The sequence below is a fragment of the Corvus hawaiiensis genome, chromosome 7 (assembly GCF_020740725.1).
Source record: "Corvus hawaiiensis isolate bCorHaw1 chromosome 7, bCorHaw1.pri.cur, whole genome shotgun sequence".
In the NCBI taxonomy this organism is placed as follows: domain Eukaryota; kingdom Metazoa; phylum Chordata; class Aves; order Passeriformes; family Corvidae; genus Corvus; species Corvus hawaiiensis.
The window spans coordinates 20,272,928-20,298,496 of record NC_063219.1 but is presented as its reverse complement, the minus strand read 5'-3'; the positions used below and the strand labels follow the sequence as shown (position 1 = coordinate 20,298,496).

At 35.4% G+C, this 25,569-nt stretch overlaps 1 protein-coding gene across 2 annotated transcripts in view; it reads right to left on the bottom strand.

Moving 5' to 3' along the window:
• The window catches only part of TLK1 (tousled like kinase 1), a 68,769-nt gene that overhangs the window by 15,595 nt on the left and 27,605 nt on the right, over positions 1-25,569 (bottom strand). For both annotated transcript variants that reach the window (XM_048309215.1, XM_048309214.1), the window contains exons 3-12: positions 23,403-23,474; positions 18,776-18,851; positions 16,198-16,244; positions 15,737-15,823; positions 14,551-14,640; positions 13,609-13,701; positions 12,282-12,392; positions 10,435-10,571; positions 8,920-9,108; positions 1,600-1,666 (exon numbers count right to left, since the gene is read on the bottom strand). In XM_048309215.1, the coding sequence (XP_048165172.1) occupies positions 1,600-1,666; positions 8,920-9,108; positions 10,435-10,571; positions 12,282-12,392; positions 13,609-13,701; positions 14,551-14,640; positions 15,737-15,823; positions 16,198-16,244; positions 18,776-18,851; positions 23,403-23,474 (969 nt within the window). The remainder of the gene's footprint in view (positions 1-1,599; positions 1,667-8,919; positions 9,109-10,434; positions 10,572-12,281; positions 12,393-13,608; positions 13,702-14,550; positions 14,641-15,736; positions 15,824-16,197; positions 16,245-18,775; positions 18,852-23,402; positions 23,475-25,569) is intronic.

Here is a 25,569-nt window from a genome sequence, read left to right as displayed (position 1 = left end):
ATATAAAAGGAAGTGAGAAAACAAGAGCCTCTCTCCAGGACCAAAGCAACTAGCTGGAAAAGAATTTCCTGGGTAGCAGTAGGAAAAGAAAACTGGTGGTGGCAGCATGTACAGGGCACCAAAAATAAGAACACCAGGAAAGCATCTCAAGAGTGAAAAGGAAGAGGAGCAGTCAGCAAAACAGCATATGCTGAAGGAAGGAAGAAAAAAAAAAGTAAAAGGAGAAGCAGCACAGGGAAGAAATACAACCATGTAAAATGAAGGTAACAAAATTGGTTTTCCTAGTTAATGACAAAATTTGTATCAGACATAAGAATTATAATGTAAGAATGTATTTTTATTATTTTTTTCAGATATACTCAAATATGATTTGCTAAGAATAGCATTTGTTTCCTCTCTGGCATTTAGTCAAGGAATTTCCTTCTTTTGCAAAGTACTCCAGCATTGATGCTCAAGGTGAAACCAAAATTCCAATATTAAATAACCATGTAACATAATTTCATCCATCATTTGAAATTTCCATTAGACTTCCATAAAGTTAAAGTATGGAAAAAACCCCTACAGAATTTCCCAATAGAATTTCATGTGAAGCTGGAGCTTCTAAACGATTAACAATGAAGAACTATGTTGGCAGTCTACTTCACTAGTGCCAGCAAATTATATGCAGATTTCCTACTACAGATTCAAGTACTTTCCTGTCATATTCTTTAGAAACAGCTGCAGCTTTCTCACGGGGCCCAGTTCAGATTATTATAGCAGGATTTATAACAGGTGGCTTGTACATTTGAAGGGAACAGGCCTGAAAAAGATTCTTGCAACATTTCAAGGGAAAAAACACTATGACCTGTTTTGACTCAACTTGGGAACTACTACTCAGTAGACAGAAGTACTTTTCTTTAAATTTTGTTGAAGTATTTCTGTCTGCATCAACTGCCATTCCTTTTTTACAGGTTACTCCTCAAAATCTTTGCTTAAATGAGCAATAGTTTCTTCATGTAATAACTATCTCACTACACAGATTTATTAGAATAATAGGCTTCAAGCAAGAAGTTTTTTTCAAAAGTCAGAGACTAGAGTAAGATATCTGACTGCAAAATAATTTAAGACACAGAGAAAAGATTTTCCATAGAAGTAGGAAAATTATATTCTCTTGTGATAGGTAATACGCTGATAACAACTTAAGTGAATACTGCAGATGATGAAAATGTTGTATTAATTCAGAATTGTGAATTGGACCTTTTTAAAGGCCAAAAAACAAACATAAAAAGCCCATACATCAAACTTGGTTGGCTCACTGAGCTCTCAGGAGAGAGCTCAGAAAGTAGAAGGGGAAGAGCAGGATTGATGGCATCATCACTGTTAGCACTCTTAGAAGGATTCAAGGAACTAGTACAGTGTTTCACTGGAGGAACTCATTACTGCTTCCCTGTAATCCCAGTATTTATGGAAAGTTGCACAAACAGAAACAAAAGGAGCGCCACTACTAGGCATTAAGTAGTACAGCAATTTTAGTATTAGGTTTTTTAATCAGCTCTCAACAAGCTGTTTATTTTGACAGTACTCACTTTTATGGGTTTGGTTGTAATTGAAAAAACATACCTTTTTGAGATGTCCTAATCGAAGTTTGAAAATTTCTTCCTGTTCATGGTACTCTGCTAGAGTCAAACTGAAAAATGAAACAATCATGTAATTATAGCTTTTATACGGTGGCAAACAAAACAATACCATTTTTACTTAAAAACTACAGTATATCCAGTATCTATTTACTGCCACTAGAAGTACATTTTTGAACCATCTGAACATTTTGGATTTGTTATTTCAGGGTCAAAACATACTTACAGAATAGCCTGTGTCTGGTATTCTGCAGTATTAACTGCCTCTCCCACAGAGCCATTTCTGTTCTTCCAGATAGCCTGTTAATTACCTAGTTGCATCTTGAATTGTATCACCATCCCAGTTCTTAGCTGATGCTACTCCACTGCTTGGTTCTCAACTCTAACGCATTCAGAAATTAGACAAGATTGATAACATGGGATTTCTGAGCTGTGATTTACAGAAGGGAGTGCAAACCATACATTTCAAGTTCACTAGCACTACATTTTGCATGAAACCACAAATTCACCTTTGAATTCACACGTGACTCTCTTGCTTGTTCTCTTTTCATCTTTGTTTTCTCAACAATTTCTGGCTACAAATAATTCAGTGGTCCCTCACTGTCTATAGACTTGCTTGGACATAAAGTCAGTTACCATCCAGAAAATCTAGACTGTTTGCACAGATTAGTAACAAAAAACCTGCAAACTGGCTGCATGCAGTATCCATCTGATAAACAAAAAAGACAAACCACCCAAAAAATAAACCCAAGACAATTAAGTTCCAGATAAGGAATCATGCACATATGAGGAAGAGAAATAGGGGATGGGGAAGGAGAAAGAGGTATGGCCTCCTTGAAAGGGTTCACACAAATCCCTACAAAAGAAATAAAAATTACACTTTTTATTGTTTTGCCTAGACCTAATACTTCTTGCATGATACAAAGCTAAAATTCATAGTATAATACGTTCTCACAAAGTCCGTATTTCTGTGGGTTCAACTATCAGCTGGGAAGATAGAGTGGTTAGAAGGTGGTGGTTAGACCAAGGTGGTTAGAAGGCTATATAGGCTGCTTATATTTCAAGTCTGAAGACTAGAATATCTTGAGAATCACCAGTAGTTTTCCCAGAGGTGAGGGACACTAATTCAGATTTTTCTTACAACAAATGCCAAGCAATTTCAATAAGCCTTGCAGAAATCTAATAGACTATAAGATTTCTTCCTCCCTTTTAAACTTCAAGTTCACCACACTTTTCAGAGTTCTAACACCTGTATTTTTATTGCATCTTAAAAGTTGTTGATAAAGGAGTGCATCTTTTTCAGATAAAATCTAGTGGTTCTGAAGCTTTCATAGAGCCCTTTCCATTCCTAAACACTGAATTTTCCAGCCCATTTTCTGATTTGACCAGGACAGAAAACTGATTCAACCAAATCTCAGTGAAATTACTGAGGGTTTTTTTGACCAGAGCACCTAAATTTTCAAGAAATTGGAAACAGCCTCACAAGACTATAGTTATTTTATCAGCCTTCTGGGTCTGTAACATATAGAAAACACTCAGGCAACAAAAGCACCCATCATCACATCCTGTCAGAATCTGAGAGGGAAGCAATCGCTTCTTTTAAGACATGTCATACAGAGTTACCCTGCATTTTTTTTCCTTACTGGAATTCAGAGCACTCTTGTATTACAGTCAATAGACATCCCCAAACACTCTGAAGGCAATGGAGGGAGGAAATTTGCCTCTCCAAGAAAGGCAAAAGGTCTCTTACCCCAGATTTTGGGGCCTAACATTTATATTCTTTTCCTAGCAGAATCTCCTCTGGGTTTAGACAATGTATGCTACATCTTAAAAGAAGAGGTATCAAAGCAAATGTGAAATGGGGTGTCTCAATAGCTAGGAAAGCTGGCAATGCACTTGGACTTTGTACAGTCCAAGCAACATCAAGAAATGTAAGAAACAAATGCTCCAATTCCAGCTGTAATACATCTGCTACCACTACCAAAGAGATCAACAAGACCATGCTAGACAACTCACAACAATATGCCTGATACTTTTTCAATACTTCTATTAAAACAGAGAACTACTCTAATATGGATTAAGTTCTCAGTTAAAAAAAGGATCAATGCCAATGTGTACAAGGTTGAATATTGTTTCCAGATTCTTGTCTACAGTAGAAATCACAGGTTTGTGCATTTCCAGAAATACAGATAGTAAAGTCTGTCTTTCTCAGGAAGAAGAATAAGTATTTAGGTGGCTTTGCAAAGCTGAACCACCAGTAAAACACACTCAAAATATGAAGTTTATGACATGACCTACCAGAACTTTCAGTGAACACTGGGAGTCCTAAAACCACAGATCCCCTTAAAAACTAACATTATATAGAAAATCTGGTCCTTTTTATAAAACCCGAGGTGTCCACAAGGAGTTGTAACAAAGTGCCTAGACAGCTCTAGCAAGTATCGCCTTTCAAAAAGTCCTGAAATAGCCCTCTTGGGCACAGAGCACAACATGGACGTCATACTGAAAACATTAACATTCAAAGTCACTCTTTCCATGTTTCTGTGCTATAACCCAATAAATGACTGTTTTCCATTTTTCTATTTCCTTACAAATCTAACTCTATTAGAAGCACAGCATGTTTCACAGGAATCTAAAACTGTCATTACTGACCACCACATTTTGGAGGAAGGCATATAAAACACAGAGCTGTATACAGATATAGTCACTTTGGATTTTGTTCATTTACTTCTGAAAAACAAAACTTTACTCTCTCATACTTGGTAACACCTTTTTTTAGGAGATTATTAGTTTTTATCTAAAAATATAGTGTACTCTGTATTAAAATAGCACACAACAAACAGCAGTAAGCCAATAACAGCGTGCATATTGTCTGTTTTCTGGCTGTAGGCCACCAGCCCACTGCACAGTCTGAAAACATCCGACCAGCCTAGAGACTGCTCCCCATCAGCCCACCACTTTCCACCTGCATCCACTCACCACCACACCTTTTGCAGGGTAGTGGCATGCTGGAGGCACCTTCTGAAAATAGAATTACAGAATCACACAATGTCTGGGCTGGAAGGGACCTTAAAGATCATCTAGCTCCAACCCTCCTGTCATGGGCAGGGATGCCACCTACTGATCTGGTTGCTCAGAGCACCACCAAAAGCACCTACTAGACACCATGGTTTCCTGCAGAAGGGGTTGCTCCTCCATCACCTGAGACACACAGGTCTCAGCAGACATGGAAGGAGAAAGGTTGAGGAGCACAGGGTAGGGACGTCAACCAGGAACAAAGCTGCTGCCATCTTAAGCTGGATAGTCAGGCCTGGTGGGGCTAATCTGAGGAGCACTGGGGAAGAAGGGCAGCTGGGAACAGGCTGCATGAATTAATGTGGCAACAGTCTGCTCCTGACTATGATCATCTCTGCACAAAATTACTGTACAATGAATGCTATATTTTAACTGTCTGCAGCCAAATAAACTCTGAAACACATGCAAAGGATTCCTGAAATTCCCCAAAATGCGCTGGACATATTCTGTGCATGTAGCCTAATTCTCCTGTGACATGTAGGACCAGGATGTGCTACTTTTACCTATTGCTGGATAGCTTTCCTGGCCCGAAAGGCTTGACTACTACCAATTCAAACTTTTTTTTTTTAATTAGCAAAAATAGGCCTTTCAGACTCCTATGTTTTCACAACCAAATTTCAAAGGTTGTTGACACAATATACATGGGTAGACATAACCAGTCTTCTTTTTACTTCTTCCCCACAAGTTCAGACAAAACCTGTTTCTATGATCAAAATTCTTTTACTAGTGGGTACAGACAAGACAAAAAACCCAAACTAGCCATGTGTTCCTTGGTTTTCACCATGATAACGCCTGGTACATTTATAAGCATCTCTCCTCCCACCTCTTCCCAGCTGGAAAATCATCCTGGATATACAGGCACAACAGAATGCAGCCATGCTTCCAGACAGTCATATACACATCCAATACAAGTTTTCTGGCTACAATTTCTGAAGCTCTTCTCTTGTGGTCCAAGCTTATTCTCACTCCAGTTCCCCAAATTTCTACAAGGACAAACAAACTTCAACCAAGTAAAAAACTTTCATGACGTCTTTTCACCCATTGTTTCCATGTTTGCCTTAGAAAGAGATTGCCTCAGGAAAGGAGCTGTCTTTACTTATCCAGTAATGCCTGGACACAGTGTTGGCACTTCAGCCTGAAAAAGTTCCTGAAAATATTTTTATTTGTTCCATACAGAACAGAATACTCCTACTGAATGATGCATTTGTTCAGCCACAGTAACAAACCCAGCCAGCTCTCTCTGCTATCCTAATCCAAATTGCATGCAGGGACAAGGATGCATACAGGCTACCATGGAGGAACTGGGAAGCACTTGAAGAGGTGACTGGGAAGTGAATACAACTGAAATGGCTGAAGCTGCAGAGGAAGGATTTCACCATCTAAACCAAATAAAACATTGCTCCTAGAAGTAATTGTCTTGTGAAAGAAGAGCTGCTTCCAAAAAGTGGGAACTAGCATTATAATCTCACAGAATCCTCTCTCATGCCTCCAAAAAACTTGGAATAGAGTTTTCAAACAGATTTTTTTCCAGGGCTAAGGCGGCAACCTCTACTTCAAATAAATATTTTTTCTTTAAATACATTTCAATTTATTTGTTTCACATAAGACTAATAAAATTAGTTTGATCAGTACAAAAGAAAACTCTCAAAATTGTAACTACTTTTTAGTTTTGGCTTAGGCCACAAAAAGGGAAAGAATGATGGAAAACCAGAACAGTGTTTAGACTCATCTGTTCCACGTTACTTGAAACACCAAGCCACCATTCATTCAAAAGACACTGGCAAGCTGGCCACTTTTATACCAATAACTTCTGAGCAAAATTCTGCTTTTACATTCCTATCAGAGACTATAGTATATTCAGCTAAACTAAAATAATGCTCTTATTAAGAATGCCTCAGGCAACACCTTCAGTCTGCTTCAAAATAGTTGACACCTGTTTGCAGAAAAAGCTTCAATACTACTGATTGTTACAAAGCTATAGATCATTTTATCTTGTCAATAGCAGAAGCTGGAGATATTTCTTAAAGCAAACAATGAAGTGGTAAAGACAGCTGTTGGTAATAACTCCTAGCAAGTTGTTTGCATGTTTAAAATAGACCTGCCCAATCACTTGCATGTATGTTGTACTAATTCACTACTGGTTTAGTTCACTAATCTCAAGCAGCTCTGCATTTCCTCATGCCTCATATAAACAGAACCTTTTCCATTTGACTACACTAATTAAGATCATTACTGCCAAAGTAATGCAGAAACAGTGATAAGCATCATCTAATAGGAGAGAATCACATAGAGCACATGATAAATTTACTCTAAAATGGAAGTGCACAATTAATGTTTTCCCAAGATACACAAAACATTTAATTCTCTACTGAGAAGCAGAAAGGAGTCAACACATACTACTACTAGACAAAGTTATAGCAAATCCTAAATACAAAAAAACCCTTTCAAGTAAAGGCCTAAGAGCATGATGTGGCTAAATGATTCTGTGATCTCAGGATGCATTACAGATCTTCTCAAAGATCTGAAACAAAATTTATAAGCTTACGATACAGGTAAGTAATCTCATATCTAGATTATACAATGATCAAACTATGATACTTAAAGGCAAAACAGTTTTGATTCAATAACTGCTTACATTCATGCTAGCGTTAGATACAAAAGGACAATTTTGATTGTTCTCCTGGTGATTCCATAACAAGCATGCATTTTCATGTGTCATTTAACATGTAACTGGTTAAGTCAGATGAAATGAAAATTTGTGGTCTTTAGTAAATTGGAAATTATTTTATACCTTGTAACACCAGAAAATATTCTGAAGTTTATTACCAGGAATTCATCTTGTCCTACTTAAAAATTAGAACGTTGTCTGTATTTTTCCTCAAATTTATATTTTGTCATCTCTCAAAGCAGCAATAAGATAATTGGAATATAACGAGCCAAAAGCTAGCAAATAAAAATTTCTGTAAATTTTCAGACATTTTCCATTACTTAAATGTTACTTTTAGTAACAGGAGGGATTACATTCAAACACACAGGTATTTTTAACATCACAGCAATATTTACTGTACTATTCAGAAGTATTAATTATGGTCTGAGAAGAAACACAGGCACTAAGCATTACTAAAAAGCCACAATGAGCAATGACTCTTCAGCTCTCTACCAAAACACAAGTAATGCTAACCAAGATTTGCTTACATTGCCTTACTACTGTATTTTCATATTTTTGTCACAGCACAACAACTTCACAATGTGAATTTTAAGAATGATGCATTATGCAAAACACACGCAGCTGTCTTCAAAGGGATGGTCCAAATGTATGTATTTTGCAGATCTAACCAGAGCAATTTATATACCCTCCATCCCCAGAGGTATAAATTACTGCCTCTACACGAGAAGTGACAGGTGACCATGCTCAACACAGGTAGCTTACTTCTGCAAAGTAACACAGATTAATCTGCTAGTCTTTTTAACCCTAATTATTTACTTAAAAATAAACTAGGAACAGATATACTATCAGCTGCAGCCTCTTAGCAGCAAGGGCAGTAACTAATACCATGAAGCAGCAATTTCATAAAATATTCAAATTAAATGTCAAGAACACATCTTTGTGTGCCTTTCTGTCTGCAGGAAAAAAATGTCCCCAGAAAAAAAGAGAGTTCTATAATAAATCACAATTTTTATGTTTCAATGACAAAAAATTTCAACACTGTCAATATGTGAAATGAGATCAGTAATTCTGACAGTTGATCTTGGGATGTAGCATTCAGAAGGGGAAAAAGATATTCTTTCCATTTGTTTTAAGACATGTCTTCAAATACTAAAGGCTGAAAGAAGCTTTTTTGTCAACTAAATACTGTTATATGGAAAAAAAAAAATCTCTGTCTAAAGGAGGAGCTCTTAAACCAATGTGGATAAAGAAAAGTTCACTTGGTATCAGCGACATTACAAGACTAAGAAGCCAGGATAAGAACACTTCTAGATCAGGATAACGTAAGGAACATTGCCTAACCCCAGAATGGGCCCTTCTCTGGTGACTTTACCAAAAATAAATTGTGCAATTGTACAACAACTTCATAGACAGTGGTGCAAATTTGCCTAACATCAGCAAGTTGTTAGTGAGAATATAGCTGCTGAATATACCGAGTGTCTTTTTATGCTGTTATTTGAATAGAACACACAGAGACAATATCTGAGAATTTATGTAAAAGACTGATTGAAATGTTAAACTTACAGCTGTGGTAAATTGGGTCTAACAAAGGGATCGTTTTCTGCCCCATTCACAGCTTTATTTTTCCTCTGCTTGGGTTCAGAATTGGCAGATGGTGCCTGAGAATTATTTGTAGTTGGAGGCTTTCGCTTGGCCAGGAGCTTTCTTTGCCTTTCAATGTCTTCCCTTTGTTGATTCACCCACTCTTGCTGCCTGCAAACCCCAAAAAAAGCTTTATTAAAGTTTCATCAATTTGCATTTTTTGAAGAACTATCTTTTTAACTGCTAAGGCATTTAGAAATTTTAGAAAACTTACTGTACATGTGAAAATAGTTCCTAGGAGAAAGAATACCAGTGTTCTTCATGAGGTGGAAAAATTTTGCTCAAGTTATGGCACAATTTACTTTTTAAATATAGGGTCGTTTCAGGGTGTTTTGTTTGGTTGGGGTTTTATGGTTTTTGTTGTTTTGGGGTTTTGTGCATGTTTGTTTTAGGGTTTTTTGGTTTTTTTTTGAAAGTGTTATGCATGACTTCTGCACTAGAAAAAGAAGAAAAAAAAATCTGATGACGGTGGATACCTTCTTTTATACCATAAATAATGCCCCCTGACAGCATCAACAGAGAGTACCTGATTTTTAACAGGCCAAATACGGAATGTGATCTGGCCGTTCCCAAATAAATCATCAGTTTGGTTATATGGCAAAGGATTACAATTACAGCTTTTATGCAAAGCATATCTACAGACTGTTTTTAAGACTGTTGAGAAAAACAGTGTCCTAGGCAATCCCACAATGCTAAGACTAAATACTGCCCTTCAAAAACCACAATCTTGGTGAATTACTTTTAAAAATATATGTATCCTTCTATCTATATACGTGTATCTCCAGTGAATCAAGACTCATTACCAAAGAACACCTTTGGAAGCACTGCATAATTATTTTACCACCATCTCTGACAGTCTTGCGAAGTCCTTTTCCTTGGCCCTGTCTCTGCTGAAAGAATTGCTATGGCAGCTCTTTTCCAGGTGGTTGTTCTCCCCCATCCACTTGCACTACACTCCATCTGAGGCTGCCAGATTCTTCACTGCTCCTTCACAGCACTAAAGAGCAGGATGCCTGACAAAGCTGCTGCCATGAGGATGTGCAGGTAGCACCTATGTGACCAGTGAGAACTTCACAGACCTCATCTGTGCCAATGACTACCAGTGATACATGGTTTGCTTCCTGAAAAATCACTGATTTAGTTTTATAGCTCTTTCCATCAGCTGAGTTCAATAATTATGTGCTGCTTATTTACTATATTCATGCTTTTCGAAAGATAGTTACAACAAAGTGAAACCAAACTGTTTTTTAAAGACACAAAACCTTAACATTCCCTCAGCTGACTAATGGAGTTCTATACTCTATTCTCAGTTTTCAAAAGGCAAAGCAAACTACAACATATGAAAACCTGCTTCAATCCTAGAACATTAGTAATAAAAAAATCCACTAGAGGGAAGTAACAATTAGTGAGAATTTTAAGAACATAGCATTGACTAACTTCACAAGATTTTGAAATGCAAAGCCATCTGTCCACTGTTCAGTAAATGAAGCACCATGACGAACTGTTGTAAAATGCCCCAGGCGTAATCTGTCTTGCATGCTCTTCTCTCTGCTTGCCAGCTTCTCCTGTGTGCTCTAAGAAAACAACAAAAAAAAGTTCATATTTAATAACACGAAAGTGTTCAGAAAGTCAGTAAAACACTCAGGGTTTTTCTTCCTCCAACAGCCTTTTAAGGCAAGGATAAGAGTAGAGTAAATGAAAATATCTTGTAGTATTTACTCGATTTATTTTAATTTCTACAGAACTCAAGCATCTGCAGTTGTCAGAATGAGTACTAGAGGATGATTTATGCAGAAAAAAAAGAACCTGAGTTTGGCTCAGTTTTCCCACAAAGTTTGCTACTCTTCGTCATTAAAAAACCACTTTATTTGTAAATACAGAAAAACTGATAAGAGTATCAGCATCACAGAGGATATAATTAAGATTCTATCTGTACATGTCGACTACAATACAGGAGCCAACTTAGATATCATAAAGAATGCACCTACTATACTTAGCCTGGAAACTTATTTCCTGGAAACAGAGCATCTGTGTTACTACTTGTACCAAAGTGACTTGGGGCAGGGACCTGTATGTGGGAACACACTGTGGGCAGGCTTAACTGCAATCAGATATTCACTTGCAGTGACAGAAGCAGATGCCCTTCTCAGAACCAGCACTGCTACCAGAAGCATCCTTGGGATGTGACAACTGAGTCTGCCTAGTCTCTTCAGAGAGGAAAGAGCACTGTGAACACCTAATGCAAGGAAACCTCTAAGTGTTACAAATGCTTGCTTCATAAGAAATGTCTGTGGTCCAAAATCACACACACACAGAATGAGAAGTTGCCAGAATTAAGGATCTTTTTGCAAACAGACTGAAGAAGGGCCTTTCACAAGAAACATCCCTTGTGGTATTCTCAGTCTGAAGGTACCCATCTACTATCATGCCAAACAGATCTGATGCATCTTTTCCTGGCATACCCCTCATGCTGGAACTTAAAAAGATCTGCAATAATTTATTTATGACATGCTAGTGAGGAAACTCCCCCTAATCCTCCAATGGCTCACTTTTTGCCATTGTATATGACAGCAGCATCCAGCAGCTAGCACTAGGGAAGGCACTTGGGCTGTTTATCTTAAAATTTTTTGTATCTGGATTTGTAATAACATGATTTTCTATTAACTTTTTAAGATTCTTTTTTTAGATGAGGCTATTTTAAAGAAGAGGGAGAGAAACAGGGTATCCTTGTATTCTAATAAATTACTGCTAGTTTAAATATAATGGGCATGAAATTTAAAAAAAAAATCTTTCATTTAATAGTATGAAGGCAGTCATCTTCATCTCCTTTTTTCCAATAATTCTGAGCTAACATGGCATTTTATCATTTTACATCAAAAAATACCTTAGCCACTTAAGTGTCTCACAAAGAAATATTATCCATCTCCTCTCCACAATAGATTATGTTTAAAAATTCTTTTATCCACTGTGATCTTACAATTTGTCCAGAAAATACACCATATACTAATTTCTTAACTTTTATGCTTTGCTATATCTTGAATTCCTTACAATGGGTAAATCCTTAAATTAAAAAAGCTACGTTTTCCACAAATCTCAAAAAGGCTAAACATTTTATGTAGCTTATTCAGGTTTATAAAAATACCACCAGATAGAGATCATGGATATGAAGTTTCAATCTCAAGCAACTAATGTGAAAAAGTTGAAGTGAAAATGAAGAATCATAATGGAGTTTTACTACAATGTCCCACCTTGTATCACATAGATTTTAAGATCAGTAAACGTACCTTTTCAATTAGAAGCTTCTTGCTCATTGAAATACATTTGTTTAACCTTTCTTTGTATTTTTCAAGTAGTTTTTGTTGTTCATCTATTTGTCTTCTAAGATCACAATTAGCCTAATAAATACACACAAAATATGAAGAGGTACACTGAAACACTATTTTTTAAATCAGCTGTCACAGAAAATAAGTACATCTACTTTTACATGACTAAAGTAAGGAACACACATAAACACATCTATTTATCTAAAGAAAGATTTTATTTCACAAATTTATCCCAATCTGCAGAAGGATGCCTAGCTTCTCTTATTTCCTTTACATTGTCCTGCATTCTGTATTACAGAGCATTCAGCATAGAGAGAATATATAAAAGCTCTGTACCAATCTCTTGTTCAGATCTCCACTGAGGGCTCGACTTTCATTTAAAGAGAAAGTTTAAATTTTATATATGATTTCTGAAGTCATGTGAATCCTGACATCTTCAATTTAAAAGAAAGCAAAAATTTACAATGATAAAAGTTTCAATTATCTGAGTAGGAAGTTTAACAAATTTCCTTTGCTCCAATTATATTTAACTTATTACCTTAAAAATCCCACAACAATATTATTTTTATTAAAATAAAATTTTAAAAGAAAATTTAGGGTTGTCTATCCCATACTGTTGAACATGTGCTAAAACAGTCTACATATAAAATTTCATAGTATATGACTGCATGGGTTAATATTTTTATGTATTGTGCATATGTATGTACACATACAAACACTAAACAAACTTCTAAATACAAGTTTGTTTCATATTTCATATTTCTACTTATCACCTCTCCAATGCTTCCTTCAAGAGCAGAAGCATTAAGATTTTTTTCTGAAAACATGTCTTAGAGCACAGTATAGCATAGTTTTCTTTTTAAAAGTAGTTATTCATTGCCTGTAATTATTTCTGTCACAATCACCTCCATTCTGAAAACACCAACAGTTGTTCCACTGATAAGGGCTATTCACAATTAGAACCAAAAAAACCCCCAAAACCACCCATCAGGTGAATTATAATATGAATTTAAGGAATTAATCAACTGCCTGCAAACCGCATTAGCTTTCCTTGCACCTTTGTAAGTCTACTAACATATTTAATCATTAACAAGTTGTAGTACAGAAGCTGAAAAAACCACCTTATACATTTCATTATATAGACTTATTAAATTTAAGAAAAAAATTACAAGAATTAAAAACTTGTTATACCTTTTAATTTAGGTAACTTTTAAAAAATCTAAAATATCTGCCTCATATTCAGTCTGTTGTTCTGAATAAATAACTTTACCCCATGTTCAACACTTACCCTGAGTAAGTCATCTATACGACCTTCTTTCTTTTCCAAGTCTTGATTTTTATTACTTTCTAGTGCAGCTAATTTCAGCATTGTGAGATCAGTCTACAAAGAATATTTTGAAATATTTATCTTTTCCTTTAACAACTACAGCATGATTATTCTCATGTTTGTTAGGAAGAGAAATAAACTACTTTAAAACATTCAACAAGATCAGCAAATCTTATTTTCAGGTGTTTTGGAAGTGTCATGACATGTTCTAATGAAAAACTGCTTTCCCTCTTCATGAGGACAACTGTGAACAGTTGGGACAAACCATTAACAATATTAAAATATTTCATCACCAACTGAGAAGTTATTGTTCATAAAAAAGCATAAAAAACAGGGCAAGAACATAAATGTCAACTAATTAATTTTTCAGTATTGGTCAACAGATGAAGCAACCTTTTCTGACTAACACGTGCAAGAGAACAGATCACGCCAGAAACAGCAGAGAGAATGGAACAGTTGCTTTCAGCTTTTAAAAGTCACGTCAGAGCTGTGTGTTGATCACTTTGACTGCCATCTCATTTTTCTTCTTCAATGTCGGATTTTAAATGCAGTATGACAATGGCAGATGTCAATTCAAATACTGCCTGAAAGAGCAGCCTCTACTTCTAAAATCACACAACAGCTAAAATCTTGAGCAAAAACCTACCAATGACATGGTCATCTATGTACCCATGAAGTGCAATGCTGGGAGCCAAGCAACTGCTGAATTCAAAACTCACCATAGATATTTAAACTATGAGCTGCTGAACTTAACAGAAAAAATGCTTTGGCAATTTTAAAAAGCAAAGCTTTTGAAAGCCTTTAAGAGTTTAGAAGAAGTTAAAAGAGAAAGAAATAAACATAACTACCTTTTTTTTTCCTGCAGTCTGAAGTGATATAGGATAGCTCTACTCAAAAAGTTACCTGAGTAATCTTAATAGATAACTGCTTTGGTTGTGTGAGAGGGTGGTCCCCGAAAGCTAATGAAGTAGGAGAAGGACTATTCTGTCGAACCTGAAAGGCATGAAAGCAAAGTATTTTAGATACAGCTGTAATATTTAATTATGAGCATAGCCTTGTTACAACTCTTGGCAGGAACATCACAAAGAATAGAGAAACAAGGTATTTTTCTTACACAGGCTACTACTTGGAGCACTGCATTGAGAGCTACCAGTATGGCATTACATATCACTTGCAGTTCAGGAAAGATGCAATATATTCTCTAAGAAAACTAAGATTGTCACTTTTGGGAAACAGACTGAAAGATTTAAGACAATACAAGCCTGACATAAGGTCATGTCAGTCGTACATAGACTTATTTTTCTGATTCTGAGCTTTCACAACTCAAGAATAATGTGAGTTATTTTTGGAGTGTTTAGCTCTCGTGGGAGAACCAGAGAGGGGAAGCTAGTGCAGATCAGAACACAAATCCTGTTAATGAACCTAGTTTGTGTGAATGAGACCTTTCTCAAGACAAATTCCACAATCTGTATTACACTCCATATTGTTGGTAAGACCAAGAGGATGCCTGAAGTTAAATGCACATGGAATAAAAGCTGAGGTCTACCACCAAAGAAAACAAATCCTTTCTGTAACTGGCAAAAGTTGTTTGGCCATTTAGAATACCATGCTGGTATGCTGAGCATCAAAACTGTGTTTATGAGAAGGAAAAAAATGAATTAGCACGACCAACAAAGAGAATTTTAAAGGCAGATTAGGTATAAACTATTAAAAAAAAATTACTATTTATCAAAAACTGAGCTTTTAAAGTCCCAAGTTAGGAGTTCAAGTTTCCTTATAAGTAACAAAAAACCTCTCCTTTTTTGTGTGAGGCCTATGAATACATGTCATTACAACATATTAATATTTATTGAACAATTTACATAACTACTTTGTATATAAGAAGAGATTTAAGAAAAAATGACCCAGTGTTAATAGAAAAATTTAGTTTTAATACTTAATTTGATTTTTTTTTTTCCTGTTGGAAGAATGAACTCTTTCTCAGGAGTCATTCCTTTCAAAACTCTCCCCTTGAATACAGATTATTTTTGATTTTGCTATTTTTAGACTATAAAACTATCTCCAGCAGTTAGGAAGTTGACAGACTTACAGAAGAAGGAGTGGAATGTGAATTCTGAGGAGAGCGGATTGCAGGAGGTACGCCTCGCACTGGACTTGAGCCGTTTCCACCTTGGTACTGTAGAGCAGATATGGCCATCCAATTAGTCAATCTTCTCAAAATACATTATATATATATATCTACTGAATGATACAGCTCATCTGTACACAGGATTTGTAAATCAGATTGTATTACTTTTATTAGTGCAGCCTTTAGCTGTTAAAGAAAAGTGTGAAAGATAATGGGTTTTGTATTTTAGTTCAGGTTCCACCAAGAGATGACTGCATCTCTACTTCAAGGTTTAATAGTCAGAAGCTTACGTAGAGAAAAAAGAAGTAATCTCTCAAGAGGCCTGTCCATTACAACCAAAAATGTTGTAGCATGCAAAAAAAGCTAAAAGGATATTTTAAAAGGAAATTTTAAAACCAAAGTAAAATTTACAAAATTCTTACCTCAAAATAGTCACTAATCTTGTGACCACGTCCCCCAATATTCTTTCCTACAATAAACACAGTAATACATTAGAACTGGTTAAATAAATTACTTGTAGAGGTATCTTACATTTTTACCTATAATTATAGCAAAATCTTACCACTTGTTAATTGGTTTTCTTTCATGTGGCAATACGTGATGTCCCTATGTAGGTAATTAAGGGATTGACCAAAACAAAGGGATTTTCATATTCTATTCATTGAGAAATCAGATAGTAAGTCACCCTCAATTCCTAAACCAGTTTAGAGCAGACTCAGAAGAAACCCTAGATCTCTTCTAAATAACAGGAAACTCATCTCTCATCCTACAGATCAAACCTTTAGCTCTAAGTCCCTCCCCTTTTCAAGCACTATCTCAAAGTTCACCCACTTCTGAAGTATCAAATTAACCAAGTCTACTAACATTATATACTCTGGGTGAGTTATTATGCCCAAATGTTCTGCCCAAGGATTTTCCTAAATGCCAGTAACAGTGAGAGCATAGAGGATGACAAGTATTTCCAGTCCTCTTAACCTGATTATGAACTGGGTAACTCACAGTGTTAATGAGGGAAACAAAACACCAGCGAATGAGATTCGAATTCATCTCAAATGTATTGAGACTTTAGAAGAACTAACGTGAATTGTATTGCCTCAACACGAGGACCTGCCCCGTATGTGGCATTCCAGAGATCGTACCTATACCTTATCCAATGCACAAATGCTTTCTTCTGTTCGGCCCTGAGATGACCGATAAATCTTAAGACTGTTTTTCTCCTGTGTAAGTCAGACTACCTGTTGGGAGACATCTTGGAAACGGACTACTCTTCAAAGCTTTTTACTTTATAGAAAGAAATTTTTGCAATACATTAGGAGATCATTATGCATCGATCCATAAATTCAATTTCTACTTTTTAGCAAAGATTTTCAAGCTTTTCTGTTGTTTCAGCCCAGATGAATTCTCTCTATCCCAATATTCCACTGTACTGACACTGCTGCATAATGCTGTGTCACTAAGAAGTAACACAAAAAACCAGAAACATTTGGCAGCCCTTTTTTTGTCAAGACTTTTAACAGTAAACTTTAGATAGAATAATTCCAAGACCTAGAACAGCACACAGCCAACTTCTCCAGTAGTTACCCAGTACGTATCACTGCTACTTCCCTCCAGCCAATTCTTTACCTACCCAGTAATTCTGCTAGTGATTTGTCTTCATGCTTAATTCTTACATATCACTTTATCAAATTAAAATCTGCTTTCATTCAGATAAATGAGACAGACTGCATTCCTTTTCAGTATAGAAAAATCAATTTGATGTCATGTTACAGAACTCTGCACTGAAGAAATATGTCAAATTATTTTGGCACAGCCAATTATGAATAGATTTACACTGATTTATCCCACGTTCCAATTACTTCTATGTTCTAAACAATCCTTTTCTTCAACATTTATAGATTAATTTACATAGTCAATATCCTGGGTATGCAATATACAAGAGATTGATTTCTTGTTTCTTTTTTCCAATGCAATAGAAGTGAATTATTTGCTGTGCTTTGACTATACTGTACCACTCCAAGAGGCTGCAGCTTCTTAGGCCAGCTCCTTGAGAATATTGCAGTGCAGACTATTCAGTTTCACTGCTGCTGACAGTAAAACAGTAATTATAAGACATTATAATCGTGTTTTCTGTATTAAAAAGTTCCGAAAATTTCCATCATCTCTAATTTCAACACTCATTAGTAACAGGAAGGATAAGCTACTAAAACAATGAAAATGCGAAATTTCATTCAGGTTCTTTGAACAAAGCAGGTGTCTACAAAGTAACACAAAGAAATTAATTTTAGTCAAACTACATAATTCTTCTACTAATAGCATGCTGCATCACAAAGACTTCCAGATATTGAGCACATTGATATATATCTGAAGTGACATTTTCTAGCTCAGTTAGAATGAGAAATAAAGCTGATACAGATGTTATCAGAACTATTTCCGCTCCCCTTCTGACGAATTTTTGTCTTGAGGTTAAATTTCCACCAGTCCTTGCTCAAAAGTCACTTAAAGAGAGGAATGACAAAAACTAAACTTTGTAAATATTAAATTAGAAATCAGTCTCGTCATTATTTCCCCACCCCTCTAGACAACTACAATCTTTCATAGAAAAGGAAGAATAAAACTCAATTTTTATATATACCTGTAAAACAAGCATCAGATATTGTAATTGGTAATCCCTTTTTCCCCTTATCTACTAAAAAGAAATTCAAACCACAAGGTATTTTGCATGAGAAGAGTTGCTGTAATTCTTAAAAAGATTACAGAGATGTATCATAGCTGTGAGTTACACATGCAGTAGCTAATGATTCTTTTGGGTAATTACCAGTCCAGTTCACATTTTACTTGCCCATCCCTTCCAGTGACAAATGGGAGGGTGAGAAGAATACGAAACTATCATCCAAAACGTAACACCCATCTTACATAAGCAAAACTAGAGAATTTGTAAGGCTAACAGTCAAAACTGTGTTACATGCAATCACTACCTAGTCAATTTATATTTTAGTTTACCTTGGCTGCTTTCACTCTGAGTGTCTGCTTTTCTTTTTCTTCCTCTGGAAGGTTCTGACTGTTTCTTCTCTGGAGTCTACAAACAACAAAAAGAACATGACGCAACATAAGTTCTATTTATTTATATTATTGCTATATTATTGTGAAATAAATGTAAATCCTCATCCATAAAACATGATTTCACAATTCAGCAGGGGTGTAATTTCAGATCATAGTTAAACTAGGTAATATGATCTCTGGTCAATCAGGTAACTATAAGCTAGAAGAGATATTTAAGAAAGAGGAAGGTAGTTCTTAAATTAGTTCCCAAAAGGCAATTCTACATATTAATTGTTAAGCAATTACTTCTTTTCATCCATTCCAGGGTTTATGAACACCCAATTTTGTTTCATTTATGTCTGTATTTTATCAAGATCTCTGTATTTTAGTGTGGGTGTTTTAAAGCTTAATACTTAAGTGAAATAATCTGATTATTGATGGTGTTTTCTACAAACTGCTGTAGCATAAACACAAAGTACTAGTGCTTCAATAGGAAGCTAATAATGTTACACTTTTTCAGAAGTGCAAAAGATATTTCCAAACTAATAAAAACTGTACAGATTTCCAGAATCTGCTGAGAATTAAAAAGAAAGAAAAAGAGGAAAAAAAAAGCAAAAATTGCTCAAAATGTTAATATCTATCCACTTGGAAAGTGTTGTCCTCCTCATATACTTTTATCTCAAGAAAAAAAAAGAAAAGCATCAATGGTAAGTGAAAAAATACAAATCTGTTAATATTTCTGGAATAAATTTTTCTATACAGTTACCTAGAAATTACAGTCAGCATGTACAACAAGAAAGGGCTGTGATCAGAAGCATCTCTAAATTATATTTGCTCCTCTTTGATCTGAGGATTCAAACCAGTTAAGTCTCCCCTATTAAAGTTAAATGATACAAGTTGCTCTTGCTCAAGGAGAGCACATTGCAGCTCTTTGGGTATTCTTCGTGGTGCCTCACACATAACTGGAGAAAGCATAGGAGACATCACATGAACTATTTTACCAGTACTATTTTACCAATAAATCAAAGGTCCCTAATTGCTTAGACTAAACTTGAGATCAGTGACAAGATGCTTCATTTTCTCATGATACCATCTTTTTATCATTTTATTGTATCTGTCATTTGGTGCTCCTAGTACGCTTTCTTAATGCAGCATATTATACCAACATTCAAATTTCAACCATCAAAAAATCATTTCAAGGACATTTCAATTCCAAAATCTTTATGTGGATATGCTCAAATATAAATTTACTACAAATACCCAACAGTATTTATGTTGGCAAGAACCACTTTAAGCTACCTGTGATCCCTAGACAATTATTAGTCTAAAAAAGAACCAGCAAGACAAGAAAGGTCTTCCTTACTGATACCATGTATTTTTTATGTGTTCTGACTCTGTGTGGAGCTTCATAAAAATATCTTTGGAAGTTTTACAACTGTAACTGTTGTATTACCAGGCTATAAACTAAGTTCAAATTAAATGTATTTTATTTTAAATAAACTCATCCAACTGATATCTGCATCTTTTACAGTGCTATCATACATTAGCAAACTACATAACACAGATTCCTGGAAATGAAGTTATCTCAAGACTATTGATTCTAAAAGCAGAAAACATAGCTTAGAAATTTTACTTTAATAATTTGGAATTATTGCCAGTTAAATAGGTAACATTAAGCTATCTTTCCACAAACTAAATTGAAACTACTTAACCAAACATTTTCAAGTTATTCTTGTTTTCCAACTTTTAATTTTGCAGTTAAATTCTAATGCAATCATTTTTACCTACCATATCAAGCAAAAAAAAACAAAAAGGAAAAAAAATCCCAAGACAAAAACAACAAAAAACCCAAACAAAACTGAACAAAAAAAAACCCCAAAAAACCAAACCAAACCAACAAAAGACCAAAAAAACAAACCCAAAACACCTTTTAAAAGCTAATTAATGACAAAACACATAAGATTTCCCCCACCAAAACTAGTTCCCAGCTGCTGTGGCTCGTATTTAAAAACCAGCCATTTAAAGAGGTTTATAGTTTTAAAACTCAAATAATTCATAAGTGTCTATTTCCTTAAGCTCTTCTGATTTCTTTCAGTGTTTAATTTAACCTTCCAAACTAGAAAGTACTAGCACACTAATGAGGTTATTAATGAGGTTACTCAACAAGGTCATGTTCCCCTTTTCTAAGCACAAAATTCACATGATAATGTACAGCACACATCAATCACTAGAAAATGTACTCCAAAATCCTTCCTAATGAATGGAGTCATATGAATTACAAGAAACTGAAGACTAATGGGGCTGGGGAGTATCCTCCTGGTAAATGAAGACTGAAGCTATTTTCTGTAGCTTCCAAAGTATTTACATATAGCCAAGATTTAGATTAAAATCTTACTATTTCATAAGCAAGATAAAAGTTTTAAGGTTATCCAATGCTAGATTGTAAAGTTATATTAAAGTCACACACAGCCTGGCATATTAGCACAGCCTCATACATCTTGGTCTTGATCCTAGTTTTCCCCTCAATTTCACTGTGCTTCCCCTGAGTCTTCTCTTCACATTCATAGTTTTTTAATGTGTCACTTCATGATGAAAGCACAGAGTAATGACATGAACGTATCATCACGGTTTGATCAGAAATTTACATTCTTGCTAGAAATTAATTTCAATGATTCTGAGATTGGCATATCTACTTTTTTTTTTACTCCCAAAACCTATTATAATACAACAGTGCTCTCTCAACATCAAATGACGGCACTGCTTCTCAATGAGCAAGTCGTCTTATTTCCACACTACCACCACTATTACTATGAAACCTTCAAGGTCACACTATTAAAACAAACAAAAACTAACAAAACAATTCCACAACCTTTTTGCAATACTAAGATCTACAGCTTACTTTTTATGGTACTTTAGCATATAAATAATCAGATGTAGTTTTAAGAACTGTAAAAATTTATTAACATACTTGCTATTACAATTATAATTTAAGTGAATACTACTAACAACTTCTGAAAAAGAGTCCAGAAATTGTATTTCACTACTCAATGTCATTAAGACTCATCTTTCACTGTGCAACGGAGCACTGGACTTCTGTGCAGGGACATTTCTGAAAAATAAGTCTATTTCTATTTTAGAATATAAGTCTTGGAATATTTAAAAGAAAAAATATTATCCCTACCCAGAAGCATGGCTTGAGGTTAAAACACTGTGCAGAGACTTTCAAACTCTGACACCTTGGAAAAGCTTTGCCTCTGTATCTCATGCATACAACTGTAAAATAACATTTTCCTACACTGGAAACTTATTACACATATAGTCAGTGTTCTGAGATCACTCAACTACTCATAGACATGTTTTTCTGTCAAGGAAGTGCAATAATGCATCATAGCCTTCAGGCCACTGCAGCACATTTCTATTCCCACACCTACTTCAGAACTGCATCACTGCCCTGATTATTTCTAGGAAAAGCCATGAATAAAAACAACAGACAGACAGAATCTTCTGGTTAAGAAAATAGTCTATGCGGCTGAATGCATAATCCAGCTGGAAAAGGTGAGGGGGGGAAAAAAACATAGCAGAGATTTTTTTCAACGAGAAAAACAAAGCACACATACAGAACTTTTATTTGTAAGGTATCAGCTTTGGGAACCAATTAAATTTACTTGCTGGGCAGCCCAGTAAAAAGCATCTTGTAGTGACTGAGCAAATGAACAATTAGGCCCCAAAGCAAAGCTCTGACATGTGAAAATAACGTCAACAGCACATTCCAAACAACTGTCTCTCCAGCATGACACACTGTCACACAGGGTCCAGCCCAGGCTAGAAATCCACCCTTGGTTACAATGGGTATAACCTTGTCCACACAGTCTGCGACACACAGAGGCAAAACTGTCAGAGGGACTCACCAACTCCAAAATAAGTAAATTCTAAGAGTATTTATTTATACTACAATATAACTGTAGCACTACTGCAACTATGTCAGTGCTCATCACTGAGGAAAATATTCTACTCAAGGGAAGTCTGAGCTCTGCACATTAAAACCTAATAAAAGCATGAATCCTTTTTTTGGATTACAAACTGGATTCAGGTAAAAAAATACACAGGGACAACTGCAGCTTTTACAAATAAAGATGATGGCTACTGTCTGTCCTTGGCATAAATCCGTATTCTAGAAGAAAACATGGTAAACGAGTTTCTAGAGTACTTTCAGGGATTCATCCAAAGACCAGTCAAAGTCATCTGTGCTGATGAAACACTTACCACTTATGAAACAAAAGACAGCAAACTATTTAAGCATTTTCAGCTCCAAAAGCTGTATGTATCCTCAGACCATGACTACATAAATAGAGAAGGAGAAGCAGCTAGTTTCATGACCAAAAATCCAAAGAAACTGGCTTCTTCCAGTCATGGTTCCTCTTCCAAGATGGTGTCTTTCAGTAATTTATGCTCTTCCCTATCTATCTGAGTTGTCTGCATTTTACTTTAAAACCTTCTATACAAAATAAGGCATCAAAGTAGAATAAAAAAAAATTACTTGTTAGCATTAAAATTCTGAGGTAATAATGAATCTGCTCCATATACTTACCTCTGATTCTTTATCACTTAAAGATCCCAAGCTTCCAAAGCTGTGATTTGAACTCTCGTTATTTGTGGAGGCCTACCAAGACAAATAAAATACCCAACATTACACACAGAATTATAAAACATAATCCACTATTATCACTCTCAGTTACAACAAGTAACAGTCATTTCATGCTCACATGGAAAAACTGATTGACTAGAGAGCACTTGTGACTTGCAAGGGGGATAAGAAGTTTGAGAGGCAGGTATTTTGACAGGGCACAGTAAATTCTGAATTTCTATTGCTTTTAAGCCAAGTAAGACCCTAGCACATTCAAAACCAATGAAGAAAGTGCTGGGGACTACTAAAATTCTTCAATTTTGGAAGAAAAAGAGGTTTTAATGAAAATAGGTTTTAATTTTCTGTCATGGAATAGATTTTAAAAATAATCTTTGCAATAGTCCAGTCTGTCTTGGAGAAAATTAAAACCTATTGACAGTATTATTCTACCTTCTTAAAACAAATTATTTCCTACAAAGCAATAAATTTACAGGAGTGAGGGAAGAAAAAAAAACACCATCAACAAAAAAAACCCAAATAGTGAAATAGTCCCAAATTGCAAAATTTATTAATAAATTTACTAAGACTGATTTATTCAGAGATCTTTTGAACACAGCATGGCACAAGGACATTTTAATAAGTCATCATCAACTGAGTGTCCCTTTATTAAAAAAAAAACCCACCAAAAATCTTATACTGATGGACTGGTCTCTTCTATACAGGAAGGCAGAACAAATACTTTGAAGTGAAACTAGTTCCAAAGCAGTTTGCACCCGAGCATTAAATTCCAGCCCTGTATCAGTTTGCAGGACAATACTCATCTGTGACATCTTCTGAATAACTAGATCATCTCCGAATTAAAATTTCCAGAGAAATGTTAATTAAACACACAAAATTTCCATGCATATTTTCACCCCCAGGGCAGTCTCCAGTACAGAAATGCCCATATATAGTTCTTCCTTGCACTGTGCCAGTATCTGGTCATCGGAGTCAGCTAAGACAATCTCAATAACCTACATTTGTATTTCCAACCTTGCTTACTAAAAAAGCTTGAACATGATGGGCTTTTTCCCCCAGAAATTCCAAAACTCTTCAGCAAAACAGTTGATAAGGGTAACCTTTCAAAAGAGTATTCCAAATAAATAAGAGCCCATTTCAATTTAATTACTAGAAGAATATAATGACCTAGAATATTTCAAAAAATAAGCATTAAGTGCAGTTGCAAGCTCTGTATTGTCTTGCTAGTTTAGGAAAATGATAATCTGGCACGTGGGGATTTGGGTTTGTATACAAAGAAGTTTCTCATTTTGGCCTTCAAAGTGAAGGCAGACCAATGGATATTATATTTATACCTCACATTTTCCCAGTTACCTCTGTACATCAGACCAAAAAGGTTTTATCAGTTTTTTTTAACAAGAATCAGATAAGCCTGTCTGAACATCTCCCACCAAGACTAAAGACTGTATTTTTAAAATGTGTTTTTCTCCAAACACAGCCCAGATCAGCTACTACACTTTATGTTACCCGCATCGATATACTGAATGGTTACAGATAAAAGAAATACAAACAAAACTGATATAATTGTCATTTTACTGATGGTGTAACAAATCACAGGACTAGAAGGTAAGAACAACATTGTCTTAGATGAGGAGCTGCATCTATCAGAAAACAGTGGTAATAGTACCTTCTGCAAACATTTATCAAAGCATCTTGATAGTATTCAAAAAACCCACTTCACCTAGATATCCATTTGGAAACCAACTGGATGAGATACAGATCTTGGAATGCATCAGGAACAAGAAACGTATTTTTTCCATGGCAGAGTGAAAAAGGAAATTAGTTATTTTAAATTTCTTTTTCTGGCTAACTTGGATGAACAAACTGAGAATGTGAAAGTGGAATGTAATTTGGCTAACAGCTGAAATCAGCTGAACAACAGACAACAAGAAAAAGATTTGAACAGACGTATGGAAATGGTAAGCAGTGACTCACAGAGAATCAAAGTTTAAAGAAGAGTAACCCCAAGAAACTTGATAATGCCTTTAAAAAAAAATGTATTACACAGACAACAGTAGACAGATTATGAGGAGGGAAATCTGCAATAAAGCAAGGGACCAAAACAGTTTTATCA